The sequence below is a fragment of the Doryrhamphus excisus genome, chromosome 17 (genome assembly GCF_030265055.1).
Source record: "Doryrhamphus excisus isolate RoL2022-K1 chromosome 17, RoL_Dexc_1.0, whole genome shotgun sequence".
Classification (NCBI taxonomy): domain Eukaryota; kingdom Metazoa; phylum Chordata; class Actinopteri; order Syngnathiformes; family Syngnathidae; genus Doryrhamphus; species Doryrhamphus excisus.
The window spans coordinates 15,233,914-15,261,672 of NC_080482.1; the positions used below are offsets into that span (position 1 = coordinate 15,233,914).

Here is a 27,759-nt window from a genome sequence, read left to right on the forward strand (position 1 = left end):
TTGACCTATTCATTCATTCATTTTGTACCGCTTTTTCCTCTTCTGGCGAGAGGCGGGGTACACCCTGGACTGGTCGCCAGCCAATCACAGGGCACATATAGACAAACAACCATTCACACTCACATTCATACCTATGGACAATTTGGAGTCGCTAATTAACCTAGCATGTTTTTGGAATGTGGGAGGAAACCGGAGTCATTTGGAATTTAATGAGGTTTTAATTACAACTACAATATGCAAAAGCAAGAAGGTGGACCGAGACAAAAAACACGTTGAAAAAGTAATTTATTGAAAACAACAATTAAAGTTGTTTTCTCTGGTTCTACCATATCTTACTTATTGTGTGGAAATATGGGATAATAACTATAAAAGCAATCTGAAAATTTCACTCAAATCCATTCAGAACTTTTGAAGTTATTTTGAACAAAAACAAACAAACAAACACTGGCAAAAACATAACAAACCTCCTGAGTGGCAGTAATAAATGATTCAAAGTCAGTAGTGATGAAGTACACAACAGCCGTACTTGAGTAACACTACCTTTCAAGAAAACGACTTTTATTAAAAGTGAATGTTTCTTGTCAGAAAGATGTTAGTAAGTCTTACCACAATCTGGCAGAGGTTTGGGGACACATTATACTACACACACTTTCACACATAATTTCGAGTATTTACATAGTCATCAGAGTCGAATTTCAAGTATTTGATGATATTGTGGAGTCAAGTCCAAAGTCATCAAAACTTTCGGTACCTTGTATGTATTTATGCAATACTTGGGTCCTATTATGCTCATTTTGGGCCTTTTGTATTGAGTTGTGGACTCCTGTAGAGCAGCTACACAAAATAACCCGCGCAGAAAGCTTTCTCGATCTTCCAGAATCTGCACCTATTCCAGCTGTAACGGTCTGTATTAATGTATTCCACCTACGGCCCGCCTCCAGCCTCCAGCCACACCCACTCCGCTGTGGTTTGTCACACTCCCGAGTGCTTAGGATTTCCAGTTTGTTCCACTAGCTGTGAACCCAACTCCATAGGAGTTGATAATAAACAGATTTATTGTTTGATCAGCTGATAATAAGGCCTATTTCACTTTAATAGTTGTTTTCAATAAATGACTTTTTCAAAGAGCTTTTTGTACTTTGTAGCTCTACTTAAAACCGTATTAGAATTCAAATGTGCAAAATGTCAATTCTACCTTTTTTTTTCACCTGGTCTTAAGATTGTGATCACATCTGTATAAGGCAGGGGTGCTCATTAAGTCGATCGCGATCTACCGGTCGATCGCGGAGGTGGTACTGGTCGATCGCTGGTCGATCGCGGCGTGACATTAAAAAAATATCATCCCAGCATCAATGCCGTCACTTGATTGATATACAGGGCAGCCATTCAGATGACAACTGAATGTTGCCCTTCGGGCGACCAATCAAATCAAACGACGTCTCTAAGTGCAGCAGAACTTACGATGTCAGCCTATCATCCATCCCCGTTACTTGATTGACATACAGGACAACCAATCAGATGACAACTGAATTTTGACCTTTAGGTCACCGCTCATGCGTAAACAACGATGCAAAGTGCTAAGCTAGTCGGCGAATTGCGAGATTTTAAGCCCTCGCTAAAGTTTATGGTCACTAAAATGAGTGAAGGAGCTGGACCAAGTAAAAAGGCAAAAAACATATCACTTCCATACGGATATGGAATATTATACGGATATTATGATACGGATATTATCCATGACTGATAAACATTTGGAAGTGTGCGTGAGCCTGGCTATCAGCAGCTATCAATCAGCAGTTCAATCCCACCCTCGGGCATCTCTGTGTGGAGTTTGCATGTTCTCCCCGTGCATGCGTGGGTTTTCTCCGGGTACTCCGGTTTCCTCCCACATTCCAAAAACATGCTAGGTTAATTGGCCACTCCAAATTGTCCATAGGTATGAATGTGAGTGTGAATGGTTGTTTGTCTATATGTGCCCTGTGATTGGCTGGCCACCAGTCCAGGGTGTACCCCGCCTTACGCCCGAAGACAGCTGGGATAGGCTCCAGAACCCCCCACGACCCTCGTGAGGAAAAGCGGTAGAAAATGAATGAATGAATGTTCGGTAATAGGGCTGCACGGCGGTGGAGTGGTTAGCGCGCAGACCTAACAGCCAGGAGAACCGAGTTCAATCCCACCCTCGGCCATCTCTGTGTGGAGTTCATGCGTGGGTTTTCTCCGGGTACTCCGGTTTCCTCCCACATTCCAAAAACATGCTAGGTTAATTAGCCACTCCAAATTGTCCATAGGTATGAATATGAGTGTGAATGGTTGTTTGTCTATATGTGCCCTGTGATTGGCTGGCCACCAGTCCAGGGTGTACCCTGCCTCTCACCCAAAGACAGCTGGTATAGGCTCCAGCGACCCTCGTGAGGATAAGCGGTAGAAAATGAACGAATGTATGTTGGGTAATAGGAGTGTTATTACATGCCTACATGGCTCTCCATCCATCCATCCATTTTGCTCCGCTTATCCGGGTCCGGGTCGCAGTCTTAGTAGGGAAGCGCAGACGTCCCGATCCCCGGCCACCTCCTCCAGCTCCACCGGGAGGACATCAAGGCGTTCCCAGGCCAGCTGTGAGACATAATCCCTACAGCGTGTCCTAGGTCTGCCCCCGGCTGGTACACCTCACCAGGGAGGCGTCCGGGAGGCATCCGGACTAGATGCCTGAGCCACCTCAACTGACTCCTCTTGATGTGAAGGAGAAGTGGCTCTACTCGGAGCCCCTCCCGGATGACTGAGCTCCTCACCTCATCTCTTAGGGTGAGTCCAGCTACCCTACGGAGGAAACTCATTTCAGCCGCCTGTATCCGCCATCTTGTTCTTTCGGTCATGACCCAAAGCTCATGACCATAGGTGAGGGTGGGAACATAGATCCACCGGTAAGTTGAGATCTTTGGCTTCCGGTTCAGCTCTCTTTTCATCACGACGGTCCGGTACAGCGACCGCATTACTGCCGAGGCTGCACCGATCCGTCTGTGGACCTCATGCTCCCACTTTCGTAAACAAGACCCCGAGATACTTAAACTCCTCCATCTGGGGCAGGACCTCATTCCCAACCCGGAGGGAGCACTCCACCCTTTTCCGACCGAGAACCATGGCCTCTGATTTGGAGGTACCGAGTCTCATCCCAGACGCTTCACACTCAGATGCAAACCGTCCCAGTAAACGCTGAAGGTCACAGCCTGAAGAAGCCATAAGAACCACATCATCTGTAAATAGCAGAGATGAGATCCTAAGGCCCCCGAACCGGACTCCTTCAACAACTTGGCTGCGCCTAGACGCCTACATGGCTCTAATAATGTTAAAACACGTTTTTAGAAAGTTATAAACATGTTTGCTCTAACTCCAAAAATACAAATTTCACTTATCATGGTGGTGTCTGGAATCAATTAACCGCCATAAATGAGGGATTACTGTAGTACTGTGTGTAATAAACGTGTTTTTCAATGCACGACCAGTTGTGTGCCAAACTGGAATATATAATATACAGTGGTACTTCTGCAGGGCTCGACAATAACGATGTACCGATGGCCCGGGGCAAGTTAAAACACAATTGGGGCAAGTAAATCCAATCAGTGATATTCCCGTCGGGCAAATGCACTTTGGCATGCTATACTGCCAAGAGTTTTTTTAAAAGCGGTTCTTGTTGGGTGTTGGTAAAACACGGACTGCGTAATTCCGGTGGTAATTTGCAAACCAATCCTTGCAAATCTTGAAATGGACCAATCAGAATCGCGTTTTACCCACACCCGTTCTTGTTGGCGATCAACCAATGAGCGATGGTTTGACTAGGAAAACATCTATCATGGCGTCCCTGCCAACATGGTCTAATTCTTCAACAACTTGTGAAGGAAAAGAGCAAAAAGTGATGAAGCAGTGCCTCCTAAACAAGTATTTTATTAGCGGCAGCAAATCAAATGATGGCACAGGTGAGTGAATCACATTGCTGTGACAATTTGAAGTGGTCACAATGAAACACCACCCATTAGATCCAATACCAAGTGCTGATTTTGCACAAGCTACAAAATCTAGCGCTTCCATTTCTCGCTGGATTTTTCTCACCTTTGCTTCACAAATTATTGTTTGACAAATTGAGCATTTTTTTTCTGGATTCAAAACACTTTACTAGTGCACAAATGTGTCTATTCCAGGGGTGGGCAAACTACGGCCCGGGGGCCACATGCGGCCCGCCAAGTGTTTGAATACGGCCCGCCCAATCTTTCCAAAGTATTTCATTTAAACTCAACATACAACCTGGCATCATGGCCTGAGCCAACCTTTTGATGGTTGTATCAATTTCGTTGTTTGACATGGTCTGTTGTTTACAAAGTGCTCCTGAAAAGAGACACAAGCACATAATAATAATAAAAATTAAAATAATAATTATTATATTATTATTATTATAACTATTATGATTATTATATTTATTATATTAATGCTAATTATTATATTAATTTTATATATACTAATATTGTTATATTTGCATATTTTACATAATAATAATATAATAATTATTATTTTAATTTTATTTTAATTATTATAATATTTTATTATTTTTAAAATATTTTAATATAAATATAAAATAATAAATAATAATAGCAGATTGCATGACAATTTTACAGATACAATACTACCAGGTGGACTGTTACGTGTAAAATATATAGTCTAATTATTATGCTAATTATATATAATAGTATTGTTATATTTGCATATTTTACATAATAATAATAATAATAATATAATTATTATTTTAATTTTATTTTAATTATTATAATATTTTATTATTTTTAAAATATTTAAATATAAATATAAAATAATAAATAATAATAGCAGATTGCATGACAATTTTACAGATACAATAATACCAGGTGGACTGTTACGTGTAAAATATATAGTCTGCCCCCCCCGGAAAAAGTTTGCCCACCCCTGGTATATTCAATAATGTTTCATTGTGGTGCACAACTTATAAATATCACTGCTTACTACGACTACCATGTGTAAGGTAGTATGGCATGCCATGTTAACATACGTTTCAGACATTCCTCCATATACAATGCATCAGTACTATTATCTGATGAATTATCAGCATATTCGGGCAAGTAGTTCTCACCTTAAGGATTCCCCATGGGCAAGTCATTTTTGTTTTTAATGTAGAGCCCTGCTCTGTTAATCTTATGTGGGTTAACCCTGTGTGGGTTCCCAGGTGACAGTTTAGTCCAGGGGTGCTCATTAAGTCGATCGCGATCTACCGGTCGATCGCTGGTCGATCGCGGCGTGACATTAAAAAAATATCATCCCAGCATCAATGCCGTCACTTGATTGATATACAGGGCAGCCATTCAGATGACAACTGAATGTTGCCCTTCGGGCGACCAATCAAATCAAACAACGTCTCTAAGTGCAGCAGAACTTACAATGTCAGCCTATCATCCATCCCCGTTACTTGATTGACATACAGGACAACCAGTCAGATGACAACTGAATTTTGACCTTTAGGTCACCGCTCATGCGTAAACAACGATGCAAAGTGCTAAGCTAGTCGGCGAATTGCGAGATTTTAAGCCCTCGCTAAAGTTTATGGTCACTAAAATGAGTGAAGGAGCTGGACCAAGTAAAAAGGCAAAAACTGGACCAAGTAAAAAGGCAAAAAACATATCACTTCCATACGGATATGGAATATTATACGGATATTATGATACGGATATTATCCATGACTGATAAACATTTGGAAGTGTGCTTGAGGCTGGCTATCAGCAGCTACTGTCCGGACTATGCATCCCTGGCTGGTTCAATTCAGTGCAAGTCATCAAAGTAAACTCAGGTAATTACAAAAAATGTTAATAGTTAATTATGTGTGTTTTGCAATATTGGCTCATTTGGTTATGTAAGGTACATCAACATACATTGTACGTACAAATAATCCTCAATACATTTGAAAATAAATAGATGTTTTGCATTTTTGTAGTGGGTAGATCATTTTGACTCGGTCATTTTAAAAGTAGCTCGCATGCTGAAAAAGTGTGAGCACCCCTGGTTTAGTCTATGTTCCCTGTTTGGGCTTTGGTTTCCGTTTTGGACACTCTTATTTTGTATTGGACTTCCTGTTTTCCCGTGTCTTCCTTGGTTGGTCTTCCTAATTTCTTTTTTCTATTTAGTTCAGGTGTGTGCTTCTCCTCGCGTGGGATCATTCTGTCAAGATCGGTCTCGATTGCTTTGCGGTGCGACCCCAGGATGCAGAGAGCAGGACCAAATGCAGTTAAAAATGTTTATTGCGTGCAATAATAGCGGTAAGATTAATAAAGCAACGGACAAACGATAATGATCCCACACGGAGAGAAGCACACACCTGAACTATAAATAGACAGGACAAATTAGGGACAGGTGTGGGAAATAAGGACAACCAAGGCAGACACGGGAACACAGGAAGTTCAATACAAAATAAGAGTGTCCAAAACGGAAACCAAAGCCCAGACAGTGAAGATACACAAACTGTCACCTGGGAACCCACACAGGGAGTGACAAATCTGTTCCAAAAGGTTCTACCAAAACACACAAAAAATAAAGCAATTTCCCCATAAAACTACCAAAAATCTTAAAAACCTGTAACATGACTTTTACCTTCAGTGAAGACTCTTGATGGCAAAGACGGCGAGGAGAAGAGAGCGGCAAGGGGAGGGGATGCCACCTTCGTACTTTGTTCAATTCAATACCGTTTCTCACTTTCCTAATCAAACTGCAACTTTCTTTGGCCCCGTGGCATGTCATTTAGCAGCGAGTCAGCAACCTGAACACAATCATTATTATTTTACTGGCCATCTTTGTTTGCTTTCAACACTGACATGGCTCCTTCTTGACTTCAAGAATAAAGTGCTTGTGTTTCACACATGGTCATACCGTGAAACGTTTCTTGAAAACCAACATGATTTTCACAAATGGTGTAACCTCGTGGACGGACGGACTCAACCTTTCCAGTCCCAGGGGATACAGAGGTCTCCATCTTGCATCACGGAATAGAAATGGGAAACACGGACATGTAGGCCCTGCATGAGGGGCGAGCGCCGGTCCAACAGCCTTTTACAGCATAGAATCATCTGACTGGAGGTGACGCTAGGCTCCTTGGACAGAGTCCGGAGAGAAAGACTCTGGAGACACAGCTTCATTACAGCGTCTTCCTCGGCCAGCAACCTGCACCCTCGGTGACAAAGTTCAACAAGCAGTATGAGCTCTGGTTGATTTTGAGAACAAACATATTTACACCACGATGTACATCTGTGCAATACTTTGTTTTTATATTCAGTATAATTACTCCTGACTCTCTGTGCAATATCTGATCAACCTCCAAGTGCAATATTAAGGCTCTAAATCAGGGGTGGGCAAACTACGGCCCGGGGGCCACATCCGGCCCGCCAAGTGTTTCAATATGGCCCGCCTGTTCTTTCCAAAGTATTTTATTTAAACTCAACATACAACCTGGCATTGTGGCTTGGGCCAACTTTTTGATGGTTGAGGTAGCTGCTTTATCAATTTCGTTATTTGATGTGGTCTGTTGTTTACAAAATGCTCCTGGAAAAAGGAACACAAGCACAATAGTAAACATAATAATAATAATAATAACAATAATAATGTTGTTGTTAATAATAATATTACTATTATTATATTAATATTGTTGTTAATAATATTAATATAATAATAGTAATAATATTATTATTATTAAAAAAAATAATAAACAATATTATTGTTATTATTATTATTAATATATAATAATATATATTATATAATAATATAAATAATATTATAATATATTATATTATATAATATAATGATAATAACATTACTATAACTAATAATAATAACAATAGTAATTCTAATAAAAATAATAATAATAACAATAATAATAATAATACATTTAATTTCTAATACACTTCACATCAAATAAATGATTTCAAAGTTCACATATAGCAGATTGCATGACACTTTTACATGTAAAATATGTGTAAAAATATAGGTGTAAAAATTGACTGTTACGTGTAAAATACTATATACCACCCCCCCCTTCCCGGCAATTTTGTTAAATCGATGCGGCCCGTGAGTCAAAAAGTTTGCCCACCCCTGCTCTAAATGCAATATATTAAGTTCTATGTGAAGTATTTCTATAATGCCTCATATTAACTTTTGGGGTAGATGTTGGAGTTGATGGAGGTGGTGGAGATGTAAAGCTGAATATCATTGGCGCCGCTGTGGAAATTGAGGCCATGACGATGGATGATACTGCCAAATGGGAGGATGTGCGTAGAGGATGAAGAGAAGAGGACCAAGCACCGAACCCTGTCATGTTATGTTTATAATGTCTTCTAGACACTATTCCACAGTAGCAACAAGGCCATGAAGCATTTTACATGCTATATAAACATTGACAGCGATCCTCTGTCTCATTCACTGCAGTGTTTGTATACCTGTGAGATTGCACTCCGATGGCGTCACTTTGGTAAGGGTATTATTTCATTTGAACATGCATCAGATTACAATTGAATGCATCCCATAATCAGTTCACAGTTCCACATGTCCAAAAGGAGTAGGAAGAAGCAAAGCTTATTAAATCCTACCCCTCCATCTGGTACTTTTACAATCACTAACTGTTACATTTGTTCACTTCCTGCTTTCCATAATACAGTTTAAGGTTTTTTTTTTAATTTTTAATAATGCACCTCGTACCGAAGTACAAGGTGATATGAGCATCCAATGCCATAATGTGTACCATAGTGCGTGTCAATATAGTGATATATATAGCACATCATGACTGGTTCAAGACTCTTCATCCTTGTATTTAGCAAACATCAACTGCTTGTATTGTTTCTTGAATTGGCTCATCGTTGTGCATTGTTTGATTTCCTTACTCAATCCATTCCATAGTTTGATTCCACATACTGAAATGCTATGGCTAGCATAACGTATTCCTAGCATAGAAGTGTTTCAAATGTACTTCTTCCCTGAGATCATATTTCTCCTCTCTTGTAGAGAAGTATTGGATGACATTTTTAGCTAATTGGTTGTTTTTAGCCTTATGCATTATTTTAGCTGTTTGAAGATTAACTATATCAGCAAGTTGAAGTATTTGTGATTTTAGAAATAAGGAGATAGTATGTTCTCTGTAGGCGGCATTATGAATTATCCTTACTGACCTTTTTTGCAGTACATTTAGCGAGTGAAGATTGCTTTTATAGTTATTAGCCCATATTTCCACACAATAAGTAAGATATGGTAGAACCAGAGAGCAATAAAGAGTGTGGAGTGATTTCTGATTGAGAACAAATTTTGCTTTGTTCAATACTGAAATATTTCTGGCCACCTTATGGGAAATTGGGAAATGACAGCGTGAGCGAGTTCGTCATGGCTGGCACCATGAACTATAAATGTCAAACCGTTCGCTTTCAAAAATCGAACAATGTAGTACATAATATACAACAAAGTTGATAAATCATGTCAGCATCCTCTTGCTTGCTTTGTGGAATATTTGGACCCTGATGTAGTGCAGCTTACTTTATGAGCTAACTTCCAAGACGGTGCAGAAAAAGCTCAGGAAGTGTACGAGTGCGGTAAAAGACTTACAGATTTGTACACCGAGTTTGTTGTCTGGCCTTGGAGGCATGGTTCTGGAGGAAGGCCTGTAGGTTGGGAAGGTCACAGTTGGCAGGTATGATGAAGTGCCCCATCTCATGAAGACTGGGACTAGACCACTCCCTGGGAATGATACAAGAGACCAATGGTTTATTCATTGCAAAGCTCGAAACAAGGAAGAGGCAAACTACGGGACCATTAAGCTTCTGGAAAAACTGGACCAACTAACTTTTCCGAATTATTTCATTCAACGCCAAAGCTGTAGACAGCATTTGCAGTTTCTTGAACCATAAACTAATACCATCCGTTTCTCAAAGTCATGTCTTTGCTGGGGGCCCCCGCTAGGCGGTAATGCTAATACATGTACTGCACCGAAACAACAACAATGGGCATTTAAGATGCAAATATGAAACAACAACGTAACAAACCCAACAACCCTATCTGACTTCAGCCCTGTCTGCGTCAATCAGTGCGAGCCGCAAGGTTTGTCCCATGAATTTCTTGCTTTGAGCCCCCAAGAACTTGTCCCCTTGTCCCGCCACTGGGTGTCACAAGGTCTTGCAAGATTAAAATGAGACATTTTTTGGGAGAAAAATGTCTAATTATAAATTAATTAATTAATCACACAATAAGGGCGGCACGGCGGTCTAGTGGTTAGCGCGCAGACCTCACAGCTAGGAGACCAGGGTTCAATTCCACCCTCGGCCATCTCTGTGTGGAGTTTGCATGTTCTCCCCGTGCGTGCGTGGGTTTTCTCCGGGTACTCCGGTTTCCTCCCACATTCCAAAAACATGCTAGGTTAATTAGCCACTCCAAATTGTCCATAGGTATGAATGTGAGTGTGAATGGTTGTTTGTCTATATGTGCCCTGTGATTGGCTGGCGACCAGTCCAGGGTGTACCCCACCTTACGCCCGAAGACAGCTGGGATAGGCTCCAGCACCCCCATGACCCTTGTGAGGAAAAGCGGTAGAAAATCAATGAATGAGTTCTCCTCCTAGTTTGTGTGGAAGTGGTAACTTTTTGGCTTCTTATTTTGTCTTTCCCCACCCTCGGCCATCTCTGTGTGGAGTTTGCATGTTCTCTCCGTGCATGCGTGGTTTTTTTTTCCGGGTACTCCGGTTTCCTCCCACATTCCAAAAACATGCTAGGTTAATTAGCCACTCCAAATTGTCCATAGGTATGAATGTGAGTGTGAATGGTTGTTTGTCTATATGTGCCCTGGGATTGGCTGGCCACCAGTCCAGGGTGTACCCCGCCTCTTGCCCTAAGACAGCTGGGACAGGCTCCAGCACCCCCGCGACCCTCGTGAGGAAAAGTGGTAGAAAATGAATGAATGAATAATCACACAATAAATGAAAATGAACTGGAAAATGTTTATGGCTTCAATATATTGCCATGTGCATGAAGGTCTGTTTTCCTCATGTCCAAACAGGATTCATTCTGTGTATTGGTTTCAGTTGTTCCATAGAACAACAGCATGAAGAAAACGGAGTGAGCCCTTTGGTCAGTCATGCAGTCTTTTTGTCAGTGGGTAAAAGTTTAAATGTACTACTGTGGCTATATTAGAGGTCACAAAGTTCTTTTTTCTTGTGATAGCACCAAACGCCATCTGATAAAGTTTGGCATCCGTGTATTCCCGTTCATAAAGTCTGGTTCAAGAGTCTTGAACCAGTCATGATGTGCTATATATATCACTATGGTACTTACTATGGTACACATTATGTCATTGGATGCTCATATCACCTCGTACTTCAGTATGAGGTACATTATTAAAAAAAGAAAAACCTTAAACTGAATTATGGAAAGCAGGAAGTGAACAAATGTAACAGTTAGTGATTGTAAAAGTACCAGTTGGAGGGGTAGGATTTAATAAGCTTTGCTTCTTCCTACTCCTTTTGGACATGTGGAACTGTGAACTGATTATGGGATGCACTCAATTGTAATCTGATGCATGTTCAAATGAAATTAAACCATTACTATAAAGATATCCCTCTCAAGTCAGTTTACCTCCTCCTGGTCTAAGCCGAACAAGAAGGACAAAGACATCATACTTCTCCAGGATCATGGTGAGTCCCTCCAGACTTCTGGGGTGTAGACTAAGCCGCCGGGAAATGAGACGGCTGTGGAAGGTGTTGAGGGTGCGGTAGAGTTCGATGACGGGTTGGACTGGTCCCAGCCTCTCTATGTGAACAACCCGAGTCCCACCGAGGAGGAGGCTGATCCTCTCCTTCAGCCACTCGGTCTGCTGCTGCAGGAGGCAGTAGCTGGGAAGATGCTCAAAGAGCTGGGGGGGCACATAGGTGGAGCAGGTGAGCACAGAGGGAAAGCGAGACAAAAGCGTAATAGTGGATTACTTTGGTCCACTGATGATGAACATCCATTGTTCCCAACATAACGTGTCCGGAGGCGTTCATCCCCGATTGGTCAGCAAATATGACGGTGTGACCTGGAGGATGGATGGAGAAGATTTCACATTGGCTTCATTATCACCATCATTGTAAACACGGCAAATTAGGAGATAAGAAAGTCCATCCATCTTCTATGCCGCTTATCCCCACTAAGGTCGTTGCATGCATGCATGTTTATGGAATGTGGGAGGAAACCGCAGTGATAAGAAAGTCATAATTATGGAATAAAAAGTAGGAATCGCAGTCAATCTGATGCATTGAGATCAGATAATATCGCCTTCCACACCACGAGATGGTACACTAGGTGTGGTAGCGTGCCTTAAGGCAAAGTTAGTTTCACTTTGGACCTTGGACACTATAGGCTCTGTAGCTACAACAGTAGTTCCCCCTCACTATGCCCGGATGCTGGGCATGCTGGAGCCTATCCCAGCTGTCTTCGGGCAAGAGGCGGGGTACACGCTGGACTGGTGGCCAGCCAATCATAGGGCACATATAGACAAACAACCATTCACACTCACATTCATATCTATGGACAATTTGGAGTCGCCAATTAATTAGCCTAGCATGTTTTTGGAATGTGGGAGGAAACCGTAGTACCCGGAAAAAAAAACCCCACACATGCACGGGGAGAACATGCATACTCCACACAGAGATGCCCGAGTTTGGAATCGAACTCGGCTCTCCTAGCTGTGTGGCCTCCACACTAACCACTCCCCATTGTGCGGCCATAAATGTAACATGCTATATATACACAAATGACTGACCGGTCAAAGACCCTGGCGTCTGTGGTGTCCCTGCTACATCTTTTTTTTGTTTTTTTCAACACAATTACAGCCATACAGTTACAGTAATTAAAATCTCACTGCTTGACAACATTATTACTGTAATAATAGCATACCAATAGCATATAGACATTGGGGATAAGATGGTAGATTGTATAGAGAAGCACCCATGTGCTGTGAGTGTCCATATGGAGGTGTGTACTTCTGTGTATATTAGGGTGCATCAAAAAAACACAATTATTGAATTTTGATATGGCTAAAAGTGTTCCGATATATGTAGAAACAACACATACAAAATATTTTTCCAATACATGATTATTTAGGGGTGCCACCATACATCTGTTTTTGTGGAATAAAGTGGTGAACAGTTCAATGGTCGCCATGGAGATTTGAGAACTCTGAGGTGATCTTTATGTTTTTGTTGGTATTTATACTCCTATTACATATTACCAGCAAATTTGTGGTTTTGTTTTTATAATTTGAATGATTTGTAGTCATATTTATAGGTATTTAGTGCTCATAGCCTCTACTGTAGCTAACATTAGCTAGCTACAGTTTGCTAATGACAGTTAGCTAATAGCTGAGCAAGCATAACATCAACAAGAGTAATATAGAGTAGACAGTATTACTGATGCCTCATATTTATTGAGAGTAGTACTGTAGTACTACATAATCCGATATACACTTGCCCATTTATTATTTTAGTCACTGTTTAGTGCTCATTGCCTCTGCTGTAGCTAACATTAGCTAGCTACAGTTTGCTAATGACAGTTAGCTAATAGCTGAGCAAGCCTAACATTAACAACAGTAATATAGAGTAGACAGTATTACTGATGCCTCATATTTATTGAGAGTGGTACTGTAGTACTACATAATCTGATATACACTTGTCCACTTATTTTAGTCACTGTTTAGTGCTCATTGCCTCTACTGTAGCTAACATTAGCTAGCTACAGTTTGCTAATGACAGTTAGCTAATAGCTGAGCAAGCATAACATCAACAACAGTAATATAGAGTAGACAGTATTACTGATGCCTCATATTTATTGAGAGTAGTACTGTAGTACTACATAATCCGATATACACTTGCCCATTTATTATTTTAGTCACTGTTTAGTGCTCATTGCCTCTGCTGTAGCTAACATTAGCTAGCTACAGTTTGCTAATGACAGTTAGCTAATAGCTGAGCAAGCCTAACATTAACAACAGTAATATAGAGTAAACAGTATTACTGATGCCTCATATTTATTGAGAGTGGTACTGTAGTACTACATAATCTGATATACACTTGTCCACTTATTTTAGTCACTGTTTAGTGCTCATTGCCTCTACTGTAGCTAACATTAGCTAGCTACAGTTTGCTAATGACAGTTAGCTAATAGCTGAGCAAGCATAACATCAACAACAGTAATATAGAGTAGACAGTATTACTGATGCCTCATATTTATTGAGAGTGGTACTGTAGTACTACATAATCTGATATACACTTGTCCACTTATTTTAGTCACTGTTTAGTGCTCATTGCCTCTACTGTAGCTAACATTAGCTAGCTACAGTTTGCTAATGACAGTTAGCTAATAGCTGAGCAAGCATAACATCAACAACAGTAATATAGAGTAGACAGTATTACTGATGCCTCATATTTATTGAGAGTGGTACTGTAGTACTACATAATCTGATATACACTTGTCTATTTATTATTTTAGTCACTGTTTACTGCTCATTGCCTCTGCTGTAGCTAACATTAGCTAGCTACAGTTTGCTAATGACAGTTAGCTAATAGCTGTGCAAGCATAACATCAACAACAGTAATATAGAGTAGACAGTATTACTGATGCCTCATATTTATTGAGAGTGAAACTGTAGTACTACATAATCTGATATACATTTGTCCATTTATTATTTTAGTCACTGTTTAGTGCTCACTGCCTCTACTGTAGCTAACATTAGCTAGCTACAGTTTGCTAATGACAGTTAGCTAATAGCTGTGCAAGCATAACATCAACAACAGTAATATAGAGTAGACAGTATTACTGATGCCTCATATTTATTGAGAGTGGTACTGTAGTCTTACATAATCCAATATACACTTGACCATTTATTATTTTAGTCACTGTTTAGTGCTCATTGCCTCTACTGTAGCTAACATTAGCTAGCTACAGTTTGCTAATGACAGTTAGCTAATAGCTGTGCAAGCATAACATTAACAACAGTAATATAGAGTAGACAGTATTACTGATGCCTCATATTTATTGAGAGTGGTACTGTAGTCCTACATAATGTGATATACACTTGTCCATTTATTATTTGAGGCACTGTGCAGCACAACCCACCAGTTCTCCTAAGATGCTGCCCTCAACAACTAGTTCCTTTCAGACTAGCAGTCACAGCTTGGTCTTTGGTCTGGGCCCCCTTTGATAACCCAATAGAAAATGATGCTGTATACAAGTTCATTGTACTCAACATTTCCAGGTCAAGGTTTTGGCAATTAGACTAGAAATTGCACATTTTTATTAGAAATTTTACAAAAGTTTATGTGTGAGGTGGCACCCCTAAATCTCAATGGATTTCCTCAAAACTCTGCAAAAGACATTTTTATGTTCATTAGAAAAAAATGGAATGCCAGCCAAATTGATATTAGGAATTTAAAATTTCCCATTCAAATTTGATGCACCCTAATGTGTGCGTAAGTGTGCTCGTGTGTGTGAATGTGTAATTGTCACTGAGAATGACAAAAGGAGAGAGACTGCCTTCTACCACCTAGTAAACCACCTGGTCAAGCCCCCACCGCCAGAGATTCACCGGCCCCGTGGGTGCGGGCAAAGCCAGGGCCGACTCCCCAAGACCCGCCCCCGAAGCATCCCCCCCAAAGAGACCAGCAAGAGGCAATGGAGGAGCAATCCCGACCGGCAAAAGGGCGCCAGCAGGACAGAGGAGAGCCACACCCGCGAGACCGACGGGAAACCATACCCCACGAGGGCAGAAGGGCATCGAGGGCCACACACCTGCGGGCACTAGGTCGCCCCCGCCAACCGGAAGGGAGTCGTAAACGGCCGGAGGCACCACCCCCCGCGCACCCCCAGGAAGCGCAACCCTGCTACATCTTTGAATTACCTTGTAGGTTGGTCATGGCTTCCAGGTTCTGCACAGACAATCGACTCAGGCTCTGAAGCTGAGAGCACCTGTGGGTGACGCCCCAGCTGCGCTGCCACCTGCACAATAAATGACGTTATCATCCATTGCTCAACATCATGTGAGCTCGCTCTACTCTTAGCCAACCATTTTACGGTTGTTGATACACACTATATTAGCTATATTCATTTTGTAGACACATATACGAACACTTAGCGCCATTATGCATAACATTACCGCATGTGTCTACTGATTTTGGATGGGTGTAAGCAGCAACGGTAGGCGCACCTGATGTCAGCCAGGTCAAATTTGCGGCACAGTTCCTTCTTCAACCGTTTCAGTTCTTCTCGCCGAGGAAGACTATCGTTGTGCTTCTTTGTCGCCTCGGACTCGTTGTTTTGAAGCCAAGAGCTGGCAAAGAAAGGAGAATATTATATATTCTTGTTATAACATAATAATATTCTTCATATAATATACTATGGGCGGCACGGTGGTCTAGGGGTTAGCGCACAGACCTCACAGCTAGGAGACCAGGGTTCAATTCCACCCTCGGGCATGGTTTTCTCCGGGTACTCCGGTTTCCTCCCACATTCCAAAAACATGCTAGGTTAATTGGCCACTCCAAATTGTCCATAGGTATGAATGTGAGTGTGAATGGTTGTTTGTCTATATGTGCCCTGTGATTGGCTGGCGACCAGTCTAGGGTGTACCCCGCTTACGCCTGAAGACAGCTGGGATAGGCTCCAGCAACCCCCCGCGACCCTCGTGAGGAAAAGCGGTAGAAAATGAATGAATGAATGAATGAATATAATATAATATATTCTTCTGTAAAGTGTCTGTGTATTTTGAAAAGCGCTATACAAATAAAATTTATTGTTGTTATTAATATTATTAATATGTACTGTACCTCACAATATCAGGACAGCCCTCACATTTCAGCAAGCCTTTTCGCGTGGTTTCTCAAATGGTAAAGGAATTTATTAAGGGATTTTGTCAAAGAAATGAGAACGACAAGGAAAACTATACACGTACAAATAATGCATAAAGCAAAACAACATACAGTTAGGTGCATAAATTTGGATAGACACAAAGTTTTTCTAATTTTGGTACTGTACACTACCACAATGTATTTGAAATGACACAGTTCAGATGTAGTGGGGCCAAAACTGTTCAACTTGTACATCAATGATATCTCCAAAGTTACGAAAGACTTAAAGCTGGTATTATTTGCGGATGATACCACTAGTTTTTGTTCTGGAGGGAGTACAGACCAAATCATTAGAAAGGTCAGAGAAGAAATGGTCACACTAAAAAGATGGTTTGATGATAATAGATTGTCCTTGAACCTAAATAAAACTAAAATCATGCTGTTTGCTAACAGCAGAAAGGACACGCACCAGAAAATACAAATAGACGGTGTAGACATTGAAAGGGTGAAGGAAAATACATTTCTGGGGATCACAATAGATGAAAATATGAGCTGGAAACCTCATATTACAAATATACAACATAAGGTGGCCAGAAATATTTCAGTATTGAACAAAGCAAAATTTGTTCTCAATCAGAAATCACTCCACACTCTTTATTGCTCTCTGGTTCTACCATATCTTACTTATTGTGTGGAAATATGGGATAATAACTATAAAAACAACCTTCACTCGCTAAATGTACTGCAAAAAAAGTCAGTAAGGATAATTCATAATGGCGCCTACAGAGAACATACTAACTCCTTATTTCTAAAATCACAAATACTTCAACTTGCTGATATAGTTCATCTTCAAACAGCTAAAATAATGCATAAGGCTAAAAACAACCAATTAGCTAAAAATGTCATCCAATACTTCTCTACAAGAGAGGAGAAATATGATCTCAGGGAAGAAGTACATTTGAAACACTTCTATGCTAGGACTACGTTATGCTAGCCATAGCATTTCAGTATGTGGAATCAAACTATGGAATGGATTGAGTAAGGACCTCAAACAATGCACAACGATGAGCCAATTCAAGAAACAATACAAGCAGTTGATGTTTGCTAAATACAAGGATGAAGAGTCTTGAACCAGTCATGATGTGCTATATATATCACTATATTGACACGCACTATGGTACACATTATGGCATTGGATGCTCATATCACCTCCTACTTCGGTACAAGGTACATTATTAAAAAATATATATTTAAAAAAAAAAAACCCTAAACTGTATTATGGAAAGCAGGAAGTGAACAAATGTAACAGTTAGTGATTGTAAAAGTACCAGACGGAGGGGTAGGATTTAATAAGCTTTGCTTCTTCCTACTCCTTTTGGACATGTGGAACTGTGAACTGATTATGGGATGCACTCAATTGTAATCTGATGCATGTTCAAATGAAATAAAACCATTACCATAATTGAGGTCTATCAGTGTGGAAAAGGTTATAAAGACATTTCTAAAGCTTTGGGACTTCAGCCAACTACAGTGAGAGCAATTATCCACAAATGGATAATTTGGAAAACATGGAAGAGTAGTGAACCTTTCCCAGGAGTGGCCGGTCAAACAAAATGACCTCAAGAGCGCAGCCACCACACATCCAAAAGGTCACAAAAGACTCCACAACAACATCCAGAAAGAAACAATTCTGCAGCTGCTAAGGGTGGCCCAACCAGTTAGCTTTAGGAGGCAATCCCTTTTTCACACAGGATAATGTAGCTTTGGATTTGAGTTTTTTCTCTCTTAAAAGTTTCATTTAATAACTGCATTTTGTGTTCAGTTGTGTTGTCCTTGACTACTATTTAGGAGAATATATATAGGAGAATACACATCTGCAAGTTCATATATTACGTGCGGAGTTCCCCAGGGGTCAATACTGGGGCCAAAACTGTTCAACTTTTACATCAATGATATATATGAAGTTACAAAAGACTTAAAGCTGGTATTATTTGCGGATGATACCACTGCCTAAAACCATTACCATTACCATATTTACATTTGTTATTGAAACATGTGGAAAGTGTGGAAAAACACACAAAAAATAAATCTTGAAGAGGGCCAACATTTTTTCACAACATTATCGAGGAGGAAGATGACTAAACTATTATTAAATTTTACTTCAAAGTACATATTTCTATGTCATTTTTATGGAAAGCAGGAAGTGAACAAATGTAACAGTTGGTGATTGTAAAAGTACCAGGTGGTACCAGATGGCATTTTTATTTTAAATTATTTTTTATTTTATTCAAGCCATTTTATTTATTTATTTTTTTCACTTTTAATTTAGGCATTTTTATGTTTAATTTTTTTTTGTTTTTTTAAAGTTTTATTTATTTTTTACACATGAAGTCATTGTTATTTTTATTCTTTTGTACACTTTTATTGAAGTCATTTGAAATTGTTATTTGTTATTATTTTTACGCTTTTATTTAACGCATTTTATTTTAAATTATTTTTTATTTTATTCAAGCCATTTTATTTATTTATTTTTTTCACTTTTACTTAGGCATTTTTATGTTTAATTTTTTGTTTTTTTTAAAGTTTCATTTATTTTTTAAAATTTTTTCACACACTTATTTGTATTTATTTTCATTATTTTATACACATCTATTACTATTTGTCTTTCTTTATTCTTGAGTCGTTTATATTATTTTAATAATTAAAAATAAAAAAGTAAAATGCTTTGCATATAAGCATAAAAATGATATATATGAAGTTACAAAAGACTTAAAGCTGGTATTATTTGCGGATGATACCACTGCCTAAAACTTATTACTAAACACTATTTGATCTGAAACATGTGGAAAGTGTGGAAAAACACACAAAAAATAAATCTTGAAGAGGGACAACATTTTTTCACAACATTATCGAGGAGGAAAATGACTAAACTATTATTAAATTTTACTTCAAAGTACATATTTCTATGTCATTTTTTAATGGATCTACAATCCACCTTTGGGCCCCGACCAGCCAGTTGAGAACCACTGGCATAGACAATTGCTATGTACAGAAAATAAGTCAAAACAAGATACTGCAGCTACAATAAGATACCTGAGAGTGGGTTCAACTCTGGTGGCCTGGTGTCGCTCCTGCTCCGGGTCTCTGAAGCCAGTGAAGGTGTAGTAGCTCTTATCCCACTTAATGGGTCTGTAAAACGGAATGGTCCCTCCGGATGGACTTTTGGAAGCGTGAGAAAGTGATTCCAGTGCTTTCATGTGCTCCACGGGCAGACTGCAGGACTTCAACACATTTGTCACCGTGCTTAGAACATCATTTGTATGCAGGACAAAGGTGACTGAACGGAAGCCTAAAAGCAAACGGGAATGTTTAGTTTCTAAAAGCACAACGTTAAAAATTTTGGAATGTTAGGAACATTTATACCAGAGGTGGGAAGATCTTGCTGCACATCGCTGCTGTCCTTTGTGTCTCTTACATAAAAAGTGAGCTTCATGGGTTGAACGGAACAAGAGCCAGGCTTCTGTAGGTTTTCCAAATAACCGTTTAATCTCTTTAAGGAATTTTCATTCACTTCCTGAAAAACACAACCAAATCGTGAACACTAGGGGTGTGAATCTCAGCACTGAGGATGATTCGATACACATCTCGATGCACTGCAAGAGATACGATACTTTAATGATACATGGAATTTTCTGACGATACGATACAATACGATAATCATTTAGTTCAAATCAATGCAATCCGATATGATATGGTGCAATTTCTTGCGATATGATGCAATTCAACATGATGAAAATAAGCAAAGGGAAAAAAAGGAATTCAGTATGGTCCTACAAAAAGTGTTTGGCTTTATTCCTTATTGGCATTTGGCAGTAAATTCAACTAAAGTGCTGTTTGTCTTTTTTTACTATGCACCACTTCATCATTCTTTTTGCCATCTTAAAACAGCAACCACTTTTCAAAAACAACTTTCCTCCCACTTTCACATCGGCTATGTAATTACAATAGCTAAACAGCTAAAAACAAGCAATTAGCTAAAAATGTCATCCAATACTTCTCTACAAGAGAGGAGAAATATGATCTCAGGGAAGAAGTACATTTGAAACACTTCTATGCTAGGACTACGTTATGCTAGCCATAGCATTTCAGTATGTGGAATCAAACTATGGAATGGATTGAGTAAGGACCTCAAACAATGCACAACGATGAGCCAATTCAAGAAACAATACAAGCAGTTGATGTTTGCTAAATACAAGGATGAAGAGTCTTGAACCAGTCATGATGTGCTATATATATCACTATATTGACACGCACTATGGTACACATTATGGCATTGGATGCTCATATCAACTTGTACTTCGGTACGAGGTGCATTATTTAAAAAAAAAAAAAAACAACCCCCCCCCCCCAAAAAAAAAAAACTTAAACTGTATTATGGAAAGCAGGAAGTGAACAAATGTAACAGTTGGTGATTGTAAAAGTACCAGGTGGTACCAGATGGCATTTTTATTTTAAATTATTTTTTATTTTATTCAAGCCATTTTATTTATTTATTTTTTTCACTTTTAATTTAGGCATTTTTATGTTTAATTTTTTTGTTTTTTTTTAAGTTTTGTTTATTTTTTACACATGAAGTCATTGTTATTTTTATTCTTTTGTACACTTTTATTTGAATTTCATTTGAAATTGTTATTTGTTATTATTTTTACGCTTTTATTTAACGCATTTTATTTTAAATAATTTTTTATTTTATTCAAGCCATTTTATTTATTTATTTTTTTCACTTTTACTTAGGCATTTTTATGTTTAATTTTTAGTTTTTTTTTAAAGTTTCATTTATTTTTTAAAACTTTTTTACACACTTATTTGTATTTATTTTCATTATTTTATACACATCTATTACTATTTGTCTTTCTTTATTCTTGAGTCGTTTATATTATTTTAATAATTAAAAATAAAAAAGTAAAATGCTTTGCATATAAGCATAAAAATAACAACAAATAAAATAAACAAATACAATTTAATTACTTCAATAATAGTGTAAAAAAAGTACAATAAAATAATAATGACTTAAATAACATATGGCCGATGGTGGCGTTGTATGAACCAACGTGTGAGTTTCGTAATTATGAATTACGTCAAGGGGGAATTCTGAAACAGCTCTTGCACAACAAAAGCAACCAAGCGCCGTGTGATAGTCATGATTATTATTATACAAGTGATGGAAGTGGTAACATACCCGTTCGATGGGATGCTGACCAAAAAAGTCAGGATGGACAGCAAAGTAAAAGGGTCGGAGGGCGTTGACAGCATCTGCCCCTGACAGAGCTCTCAACTGGAAGAGATGTGTCGCCACATGTTTTCTTTCCAGCCTACAGACGAAAAAAATGTTGAAAAAGCTTTTAAACACAGCAGCATCAAAATATCACACTAAACAAATCCTTATACCAGGACGTAAAGGTCAACATGGCACCTCATGGCAAAGTCTAAAATACAGGAAAATGTTGAAATATTTGGGGGGGAAAAACAGCAGAATTCATTTTACAAGAATAAAGTGAAAATATTATGATAGTAAAGTAATAGCACAACAAGAAAATTGTCACAATTTAGCAAGAATAAACTTATAATATGAGAAAAAAATATTTTAGTATTATAGAGTTGAAATAGCAAAGAAAAAACACCTTTACTATAACATTTTAATATTATGACAACTAGCAAACAAAATAAATAATTTTTGGATAATTATGCTTGGGAAAAAAGTCATAATATTAAGGGAATTAAGTAAAAATATTATAGGAATAAAGGCATAATTATGAGAAGAAATTCTCAAAAGGAAAGTTGAAAAATCTTTTGGGGAAAAAACAGCAAACACAGAAAAAAACAACTGTAATTTTGCAAAAGAACTCATGATATCATGAATAAAAATAATGTCATGTTAGTAGCATAGACATGAAATGTTTTTTATATGTTTTAAAATTGTAATGTTATTAAAAACTACCAAAACAACAGTTGCAAATATAATAATATATAAATTTAAATGGGCAGCACGACAGTCTAGTGGTTAGCGCGCAGACCTCATAGCTAGACCAGGGTTCAATTCCACCCTCGGCCATCTCTGTGTGGAGTTTGCATGTTCTCCCCGTGCATGCGTGGGTTTTCTCCGGGTACTCCGGTTTCCTCCCACATTCCAAAAACATGCTAGGTTAATTGGCGACTCCAAATTGTCCATAGGTATGAATGTGAGTGTGAATGGTTGTTTGTCTATATGTGCCCTGTGATTGGCTGGCCACCAGTCCAGGGTGTACCCCGCCTTACACCCAAAAGACAGCTGAGATAGGCTCCAGCACCCCCGCGACCCTCGTGAGGAAAAAGCGCTAGAAAATGAATGAATTAACAATTTTAAATTTGAAGTCTTCCATATCTTTGTAATACAAACCTGGCGGTGCAGCGCAGAATGCACTGAACAGACATGGCTGTTGTTGACAGATACTTCAACTCATCATCTCTGCAGACACTCCATCAGCAGTCCTGCAATCAGTAAAAAAGGGGAACCCATGTTTCATATTCATTGGTGTGTTGCTCTGTTCTAACAATGACGGTTATGGAGGCTGTCCGCTCATTCCCATTCTATAGCATTAATTGCAACTGGCACCCACAAGCTCCTGAAATACATTCCAAACACTGTGAAAGACCTGCAGATCATTAAGAACAATGAACAACTGTAAGGGAATAATGGTTCTACCAAAATGTCCCCATGACGTCATGTTAGACATTAATACAATTGCAACATCATGGCTTCAGTTAGCTCCAATAACGTTGTCGAACGAGTATGGAATCATTTGTCACTGTACATTTTTCATCGTGACTACATTACAAGCCCACACTTATTTACTAGTTGTCAATTGGCAAATAACAAGAGTTTCAAAGCAAACCGTTACTCCAGGAGACAGCAGCGGTCATACTTGTTTGTTTTGAGTTTGTACTTCCTGCCTCCACTTCTTCTTCTTCTGCTTCTTCTTCTTCTTCTTTTTCTTTTGGTTTAATAGCGGGTGGCATCCATGACTTTAAAAAGGTGCATACCGCCACCTACTGGACCAGAATATGTATATATGGGCATTTTACTTATTTTATGTTCGGGTGAATAGTAGAGATATCATATGATATTACTACTACTACTATAAATATTCTAACATTATATAAACATAATAATTGTGATAATTATTTTACTTTATTTACTATTATATTATACTATACTACATTATATTTACTATATTCTATTTTACTATATTCTTTTATACAGTCCTGTGTCCTTTAAATACCTTATCACCGCCCTCTGTATTTTTCTAACACCCTCACCAACTGTAGTAATAATAATAATAATAAAAATCTAATAAACTCTCCATGCTCCACTCCTTTCCTATTTTAATAATTCTTTCCCTTAGCTTAATTCGCTCTTCCCTATTTTCCCTTCTTTTAGCTATTCGATCAGCTCCCTCATTCCCCTCCACTTCGATATGTGCAGGCACCCAGCAGAATCTTATTCCTATTTTTCAAATCAAGAATAAAGAAAATCAATCAATCAGTAATAAATAAATATAATAATAATAATAATAAAACGGCAAATAATAAAAACTTAAGAAACCACATATAGTTGGTGGGTAGACAAATGATTTTTTTCAGATTAAAATGAACAAAGCATTATTAGAGCCCTGTAGACATGACAAAACACGACTATAGTCACATTTATACTCTTTTTATTTACAACATATTGCGCAACTGCAGGGTCTTGAGACACATGCTAACTCGCAAACAAGAGAGCTAGCGACCTAAACGGTAGCCTTCAAGTTATTTCCTTTAAACTTAAATAGCCAACAACTTACCACTTCCACACGGATAGGGAGGATAACTATTAACAGTTATTTAACCTTTAACATGAACATTAATCAAACGTAATAATTTTTTCTGGGTACATGATACCATACAGCATCCATATCAAACTTGCGCCATATCAAGGCGGGGGCCTCAAACTAGTGTCCTGCGGGCCACATTTGGCCCGCGGGCCGCATGTTTGAGACCCCTGATTTATTGTATATAAAATCCGATCCCCACCTTCCCTTCTTCGTTTTTTGAGCCATCTGTATATATATCTAAATAACTATAATATTTATTTCTTATATATTGACTTGTTTTAGCTCCTTTCCCCCCCATCATCCTACTTACTTATATCTATATCTACTTCCGGTTTTGGGAAAAGCCAGATAGGAACATTACTAATGGGTGTTGGATTATTAATATCTATAATATTTAATTTATATTCCTCTGCTATGCCATTAATTTTCCATTCAAAGGTATTGCTTTTTGTTGAATTATACACCCAACAGTCCTGGATGACTCTTAGCCAGGTTTCCGTGTCGGCATCCTTTCAGTTTATAAATTACGGTATACGGTACTTTTTCTTCTACCAAATATTCTTTTTCTAGCGCTCCCAGCTGGACGGGAGGACCCTGTGGCGATTCAACCAAGTAAGTAGTTTTCCGCTGGGTTAATGAGTTAATTAGTTTCCTGTGTTTTAACTTTCATGAAGCCTTGCCTGGCTTCTCTGAGCGGCTTCTCCTGCTTCTATAGAAGCCGCAAGGTAACCCCAAGGTACCGTGGATGGGAAAAAACAGCTCATATTAGCGTGGACAGAGCGTCACCTAGTGGTGCGGACTTGCATATTCTGCTTGATTTCCAAGACAGTCACGGTTCAAGCATCGCTTCCACACTCTATATCAGGGGTCTCAAACACGCGGCCCGCGGGCCAAATGTGGCCAGCAGAACGCTAGTTTGAGGCCCCCGCCTTGATATGAAAGTTTAATGTTAGTGCGGCCCGCGCAAGTTTGATATGGATGCTGTATGGTATCATGTACCCAGAAAAAATTATTACGTTTGATTCATGTTCATGTTAAAGGTTAAATAACTGTTAATAGTTATCCTCCCTATCCGTGTGGAAGTGGTAAGTTTTTGGCTATTTAAGTTTAAAGGAAATAACTTGAAGGCTACCGTTTAGGTCGCTAGTTCTCTAGTTTGCGAGTTAGCATGTGTCTCAAGACCCTGCAGTTGCGCAATATGTTGTAAATATGTTGTAATATGTGTAAAGAGTATAAATGTGACTATAGTCGTGTTTTGTCATGTCTACAGGGCTCTAATAATGCTTTGTTCATTTTAATCTGAAAAAATCATTTGTCTACCCACCAACCAATGTGGTTTCTTAAGTTTTTATTATTTGCCGTTTTATTATTATTATATTTATTTATTACTGATTGATTGATTTTCTTTATTCTTGATTTGTTTATTTATTTTTCATCTTATTTTGTGTAGAAAAATAAAAATGAAGATATTTGAGAACAGTGGAATGTTTTATCAGAGCTTTTATTGTAGAAAATCAGAACCAAAGCAAAGTTTATTCATTTTTCTGTTTGTAATAAATGCATTTTTGGGGGTTTTTGGGGTTGTTGTTTTTTTTTTGGAAAACCTGATGCGGCCCAGCCTCGCCCAGACCCTAGCTCCAGTAGCCCCCAGGTAAATTGAGTTTGAGACCCCTGCTCTATATGCTTTTTAAAAATTATTTCACGGATAATTGATCGCTGTTTTGTGGTTGACTACAGCATTATTCATAATTAGTACTTATTAGTATGTCTAGAGGGCTCTTATAATAGTAAAAGTCCTACTTAGAAAGTCAAACAAGCTATTCTCTAACTATGAAAATATTTTGTTTATGAATATCAAATCTTACGTTGCTGAATCACTTATTGAGGACAAATCTGGAACCAATTAGCCGCGATAAACGAGGGATTACTCTTTGTTTTTATAGCTCCCACGGACCCCCGTGATTCTACCGTAGGAAGCCACTACATCCATCTTGCAATGGAAATGAGTGGGCTGCACAAGCGTGGTAACACGTACATCGGGATGAAACTTCCTCTTTAAGTTAATGACTCTCGTTTATACATTCACACACACTAACATACTTGGAAAACAGTTTGACACCAAAAACAATATATTTCATCTTCTCACATGGTTAAGAGAATAACTTTATTCATCCCAAACAACAGTGATAATTCACATTAAATCAGCTTTGGAGCACAATATGGCGCATTTAACTAAAATAACTTAAATATTTCCAAAAATAACATAAATCAATGCAAAAGAAATACAAATGTATTCTTATATAAAATAATATGTAAATTATCTACTCAAAGATGGCTGGAGTAGCCAAAAAAACTAACTGTACTCATTTAAGAGTACTGTCACTGTATTAGTCTTTCCTTCTCCCCATCTACTGCCTCAATCAACTTGGTTGAGGCAGAGAGCCACCCCACACTGAGCCTTGGCTCTTTTCAATTATTTTTTTTTCCTGCATTTGTCAGCCAAATACTTTCTGGTGTGGGGCTAAGTTGGTTTGTTATAATGAGTGTTGGGCATGTTACTTTAAAAAAGTAATTAGTTATAGTTACTAGTTAACAGGTGCAGTTAATAATTGAGTTACTTGCAATAGTTTATTGCAGTCGACAGGTGTTTCTATGGGTGGTTCATGAGTTGCTCACACAAGACGTGGGCAAAATATTTTTTCAGGGAAATAATATACATTCGACGTGTACATTTTACCTTTGACAGCAACGAGGTCAAAGTAGTGTCTTGTACTTCCATTTGGCAAATGCTGTTTTCTCACTAGAGTCCTCCTTCACTCGCCATCTCTCGCTATGCTGTATCTTTGGATGTGCTCTAAACACCCGCCCACTCAAGTTCTCTGATTGGCTGAAGACACAATTTTACTAACCTTAGCCACAATCTTCATTGCTTATGTGCTCTAA

General features: G+C 38.6%; 1 protein-coding gene across 5 annotated transcripts; it reads right to left on the reverse strand.

Annotated features, from left to right (window-relative positions):
• Nucleotides 1-240: 240 nt before the first annotated feature.
• On the reverse strand, nucleotides 241-27,633 carry tcaim (T cell activation inhibitor, mitochondrial). Of its 5 annotated transcripts, none has more exons than XR_009119888.1 (11): nucleotides 23,343-23,889; nucleotides 22,146-22,278; nucleotides 20,330-20,480; nucleotides 20,000-20,255; nucleotides 16,267-16,389; nucleotides 15,961-16,058; nucleotides 12,011-12,102; nucleotides 11,708-11,940; nucleotides 9,646-9,777; nucleotides 6,934-7,224; nucleotides 242-6,823 (listed from the first exon to the last, which is right to left on the reverse strand). XR_009119888.1 is itself a non-coding variant. In XM_058053027.1 (11 exons), exons 2-11 carry the CDS (start codon nucleotides 23,375-23,377, stop codon nucleotides 6,999-7,001), a joined length of 1,479 nt encoding a protein of 492 aa, XP_057909010.1. In that variant the 5' UTR covers nucleotides 23,378-23,434; nucleotides 27,554-27,633; the 3' UTR covers nucleotides 243-6,998. The 5 variants fall into 5 exon arrangements, 4 of the variants coding, with proteins under 4 accessions (XP_057909011.1, XP_057909010.1, XP_057909009.1 ...); XM_058053027.1 differs by adding an exon at nucleotides 27,554-27,633 and having other exon boundaries at nucleotides 243-7,224; nucleotides 23,343-23,434; XM_058053026.1 differs by having other exon boundaries at nucleotides 243-7,224; nucleotides 23,343-23,434; nucleotides 23,869-23,928.
• Nucleotides 27,634-27,759: the final 126 nt, after the last annotated feature.

Excerpts from the sequence above, each read along its gene's own strand:
- tcaim (XM_058053027.1), bottom strand. The coding sequence starts at position 23,377 with ATGTCTGTTCAGTGCATTCTGCGCTGCACCGCCAG. Across the intron at positions 20,256-20,329 it reads GCAAGATCTTCCCACCTCTG|GCTTCCGTTCAGTCACCTTT; the intron begins GTATAAATGTTC and ends GTTTGCTTTTAG. Across the intron at positions 16,390-19,999 it reads AGAGTTGAACCCACTCTCAG|CTCTTGGCTTCAAAACAACG; the intron begins GTATCTTATTGT and ends TTTCTTTGCCAG.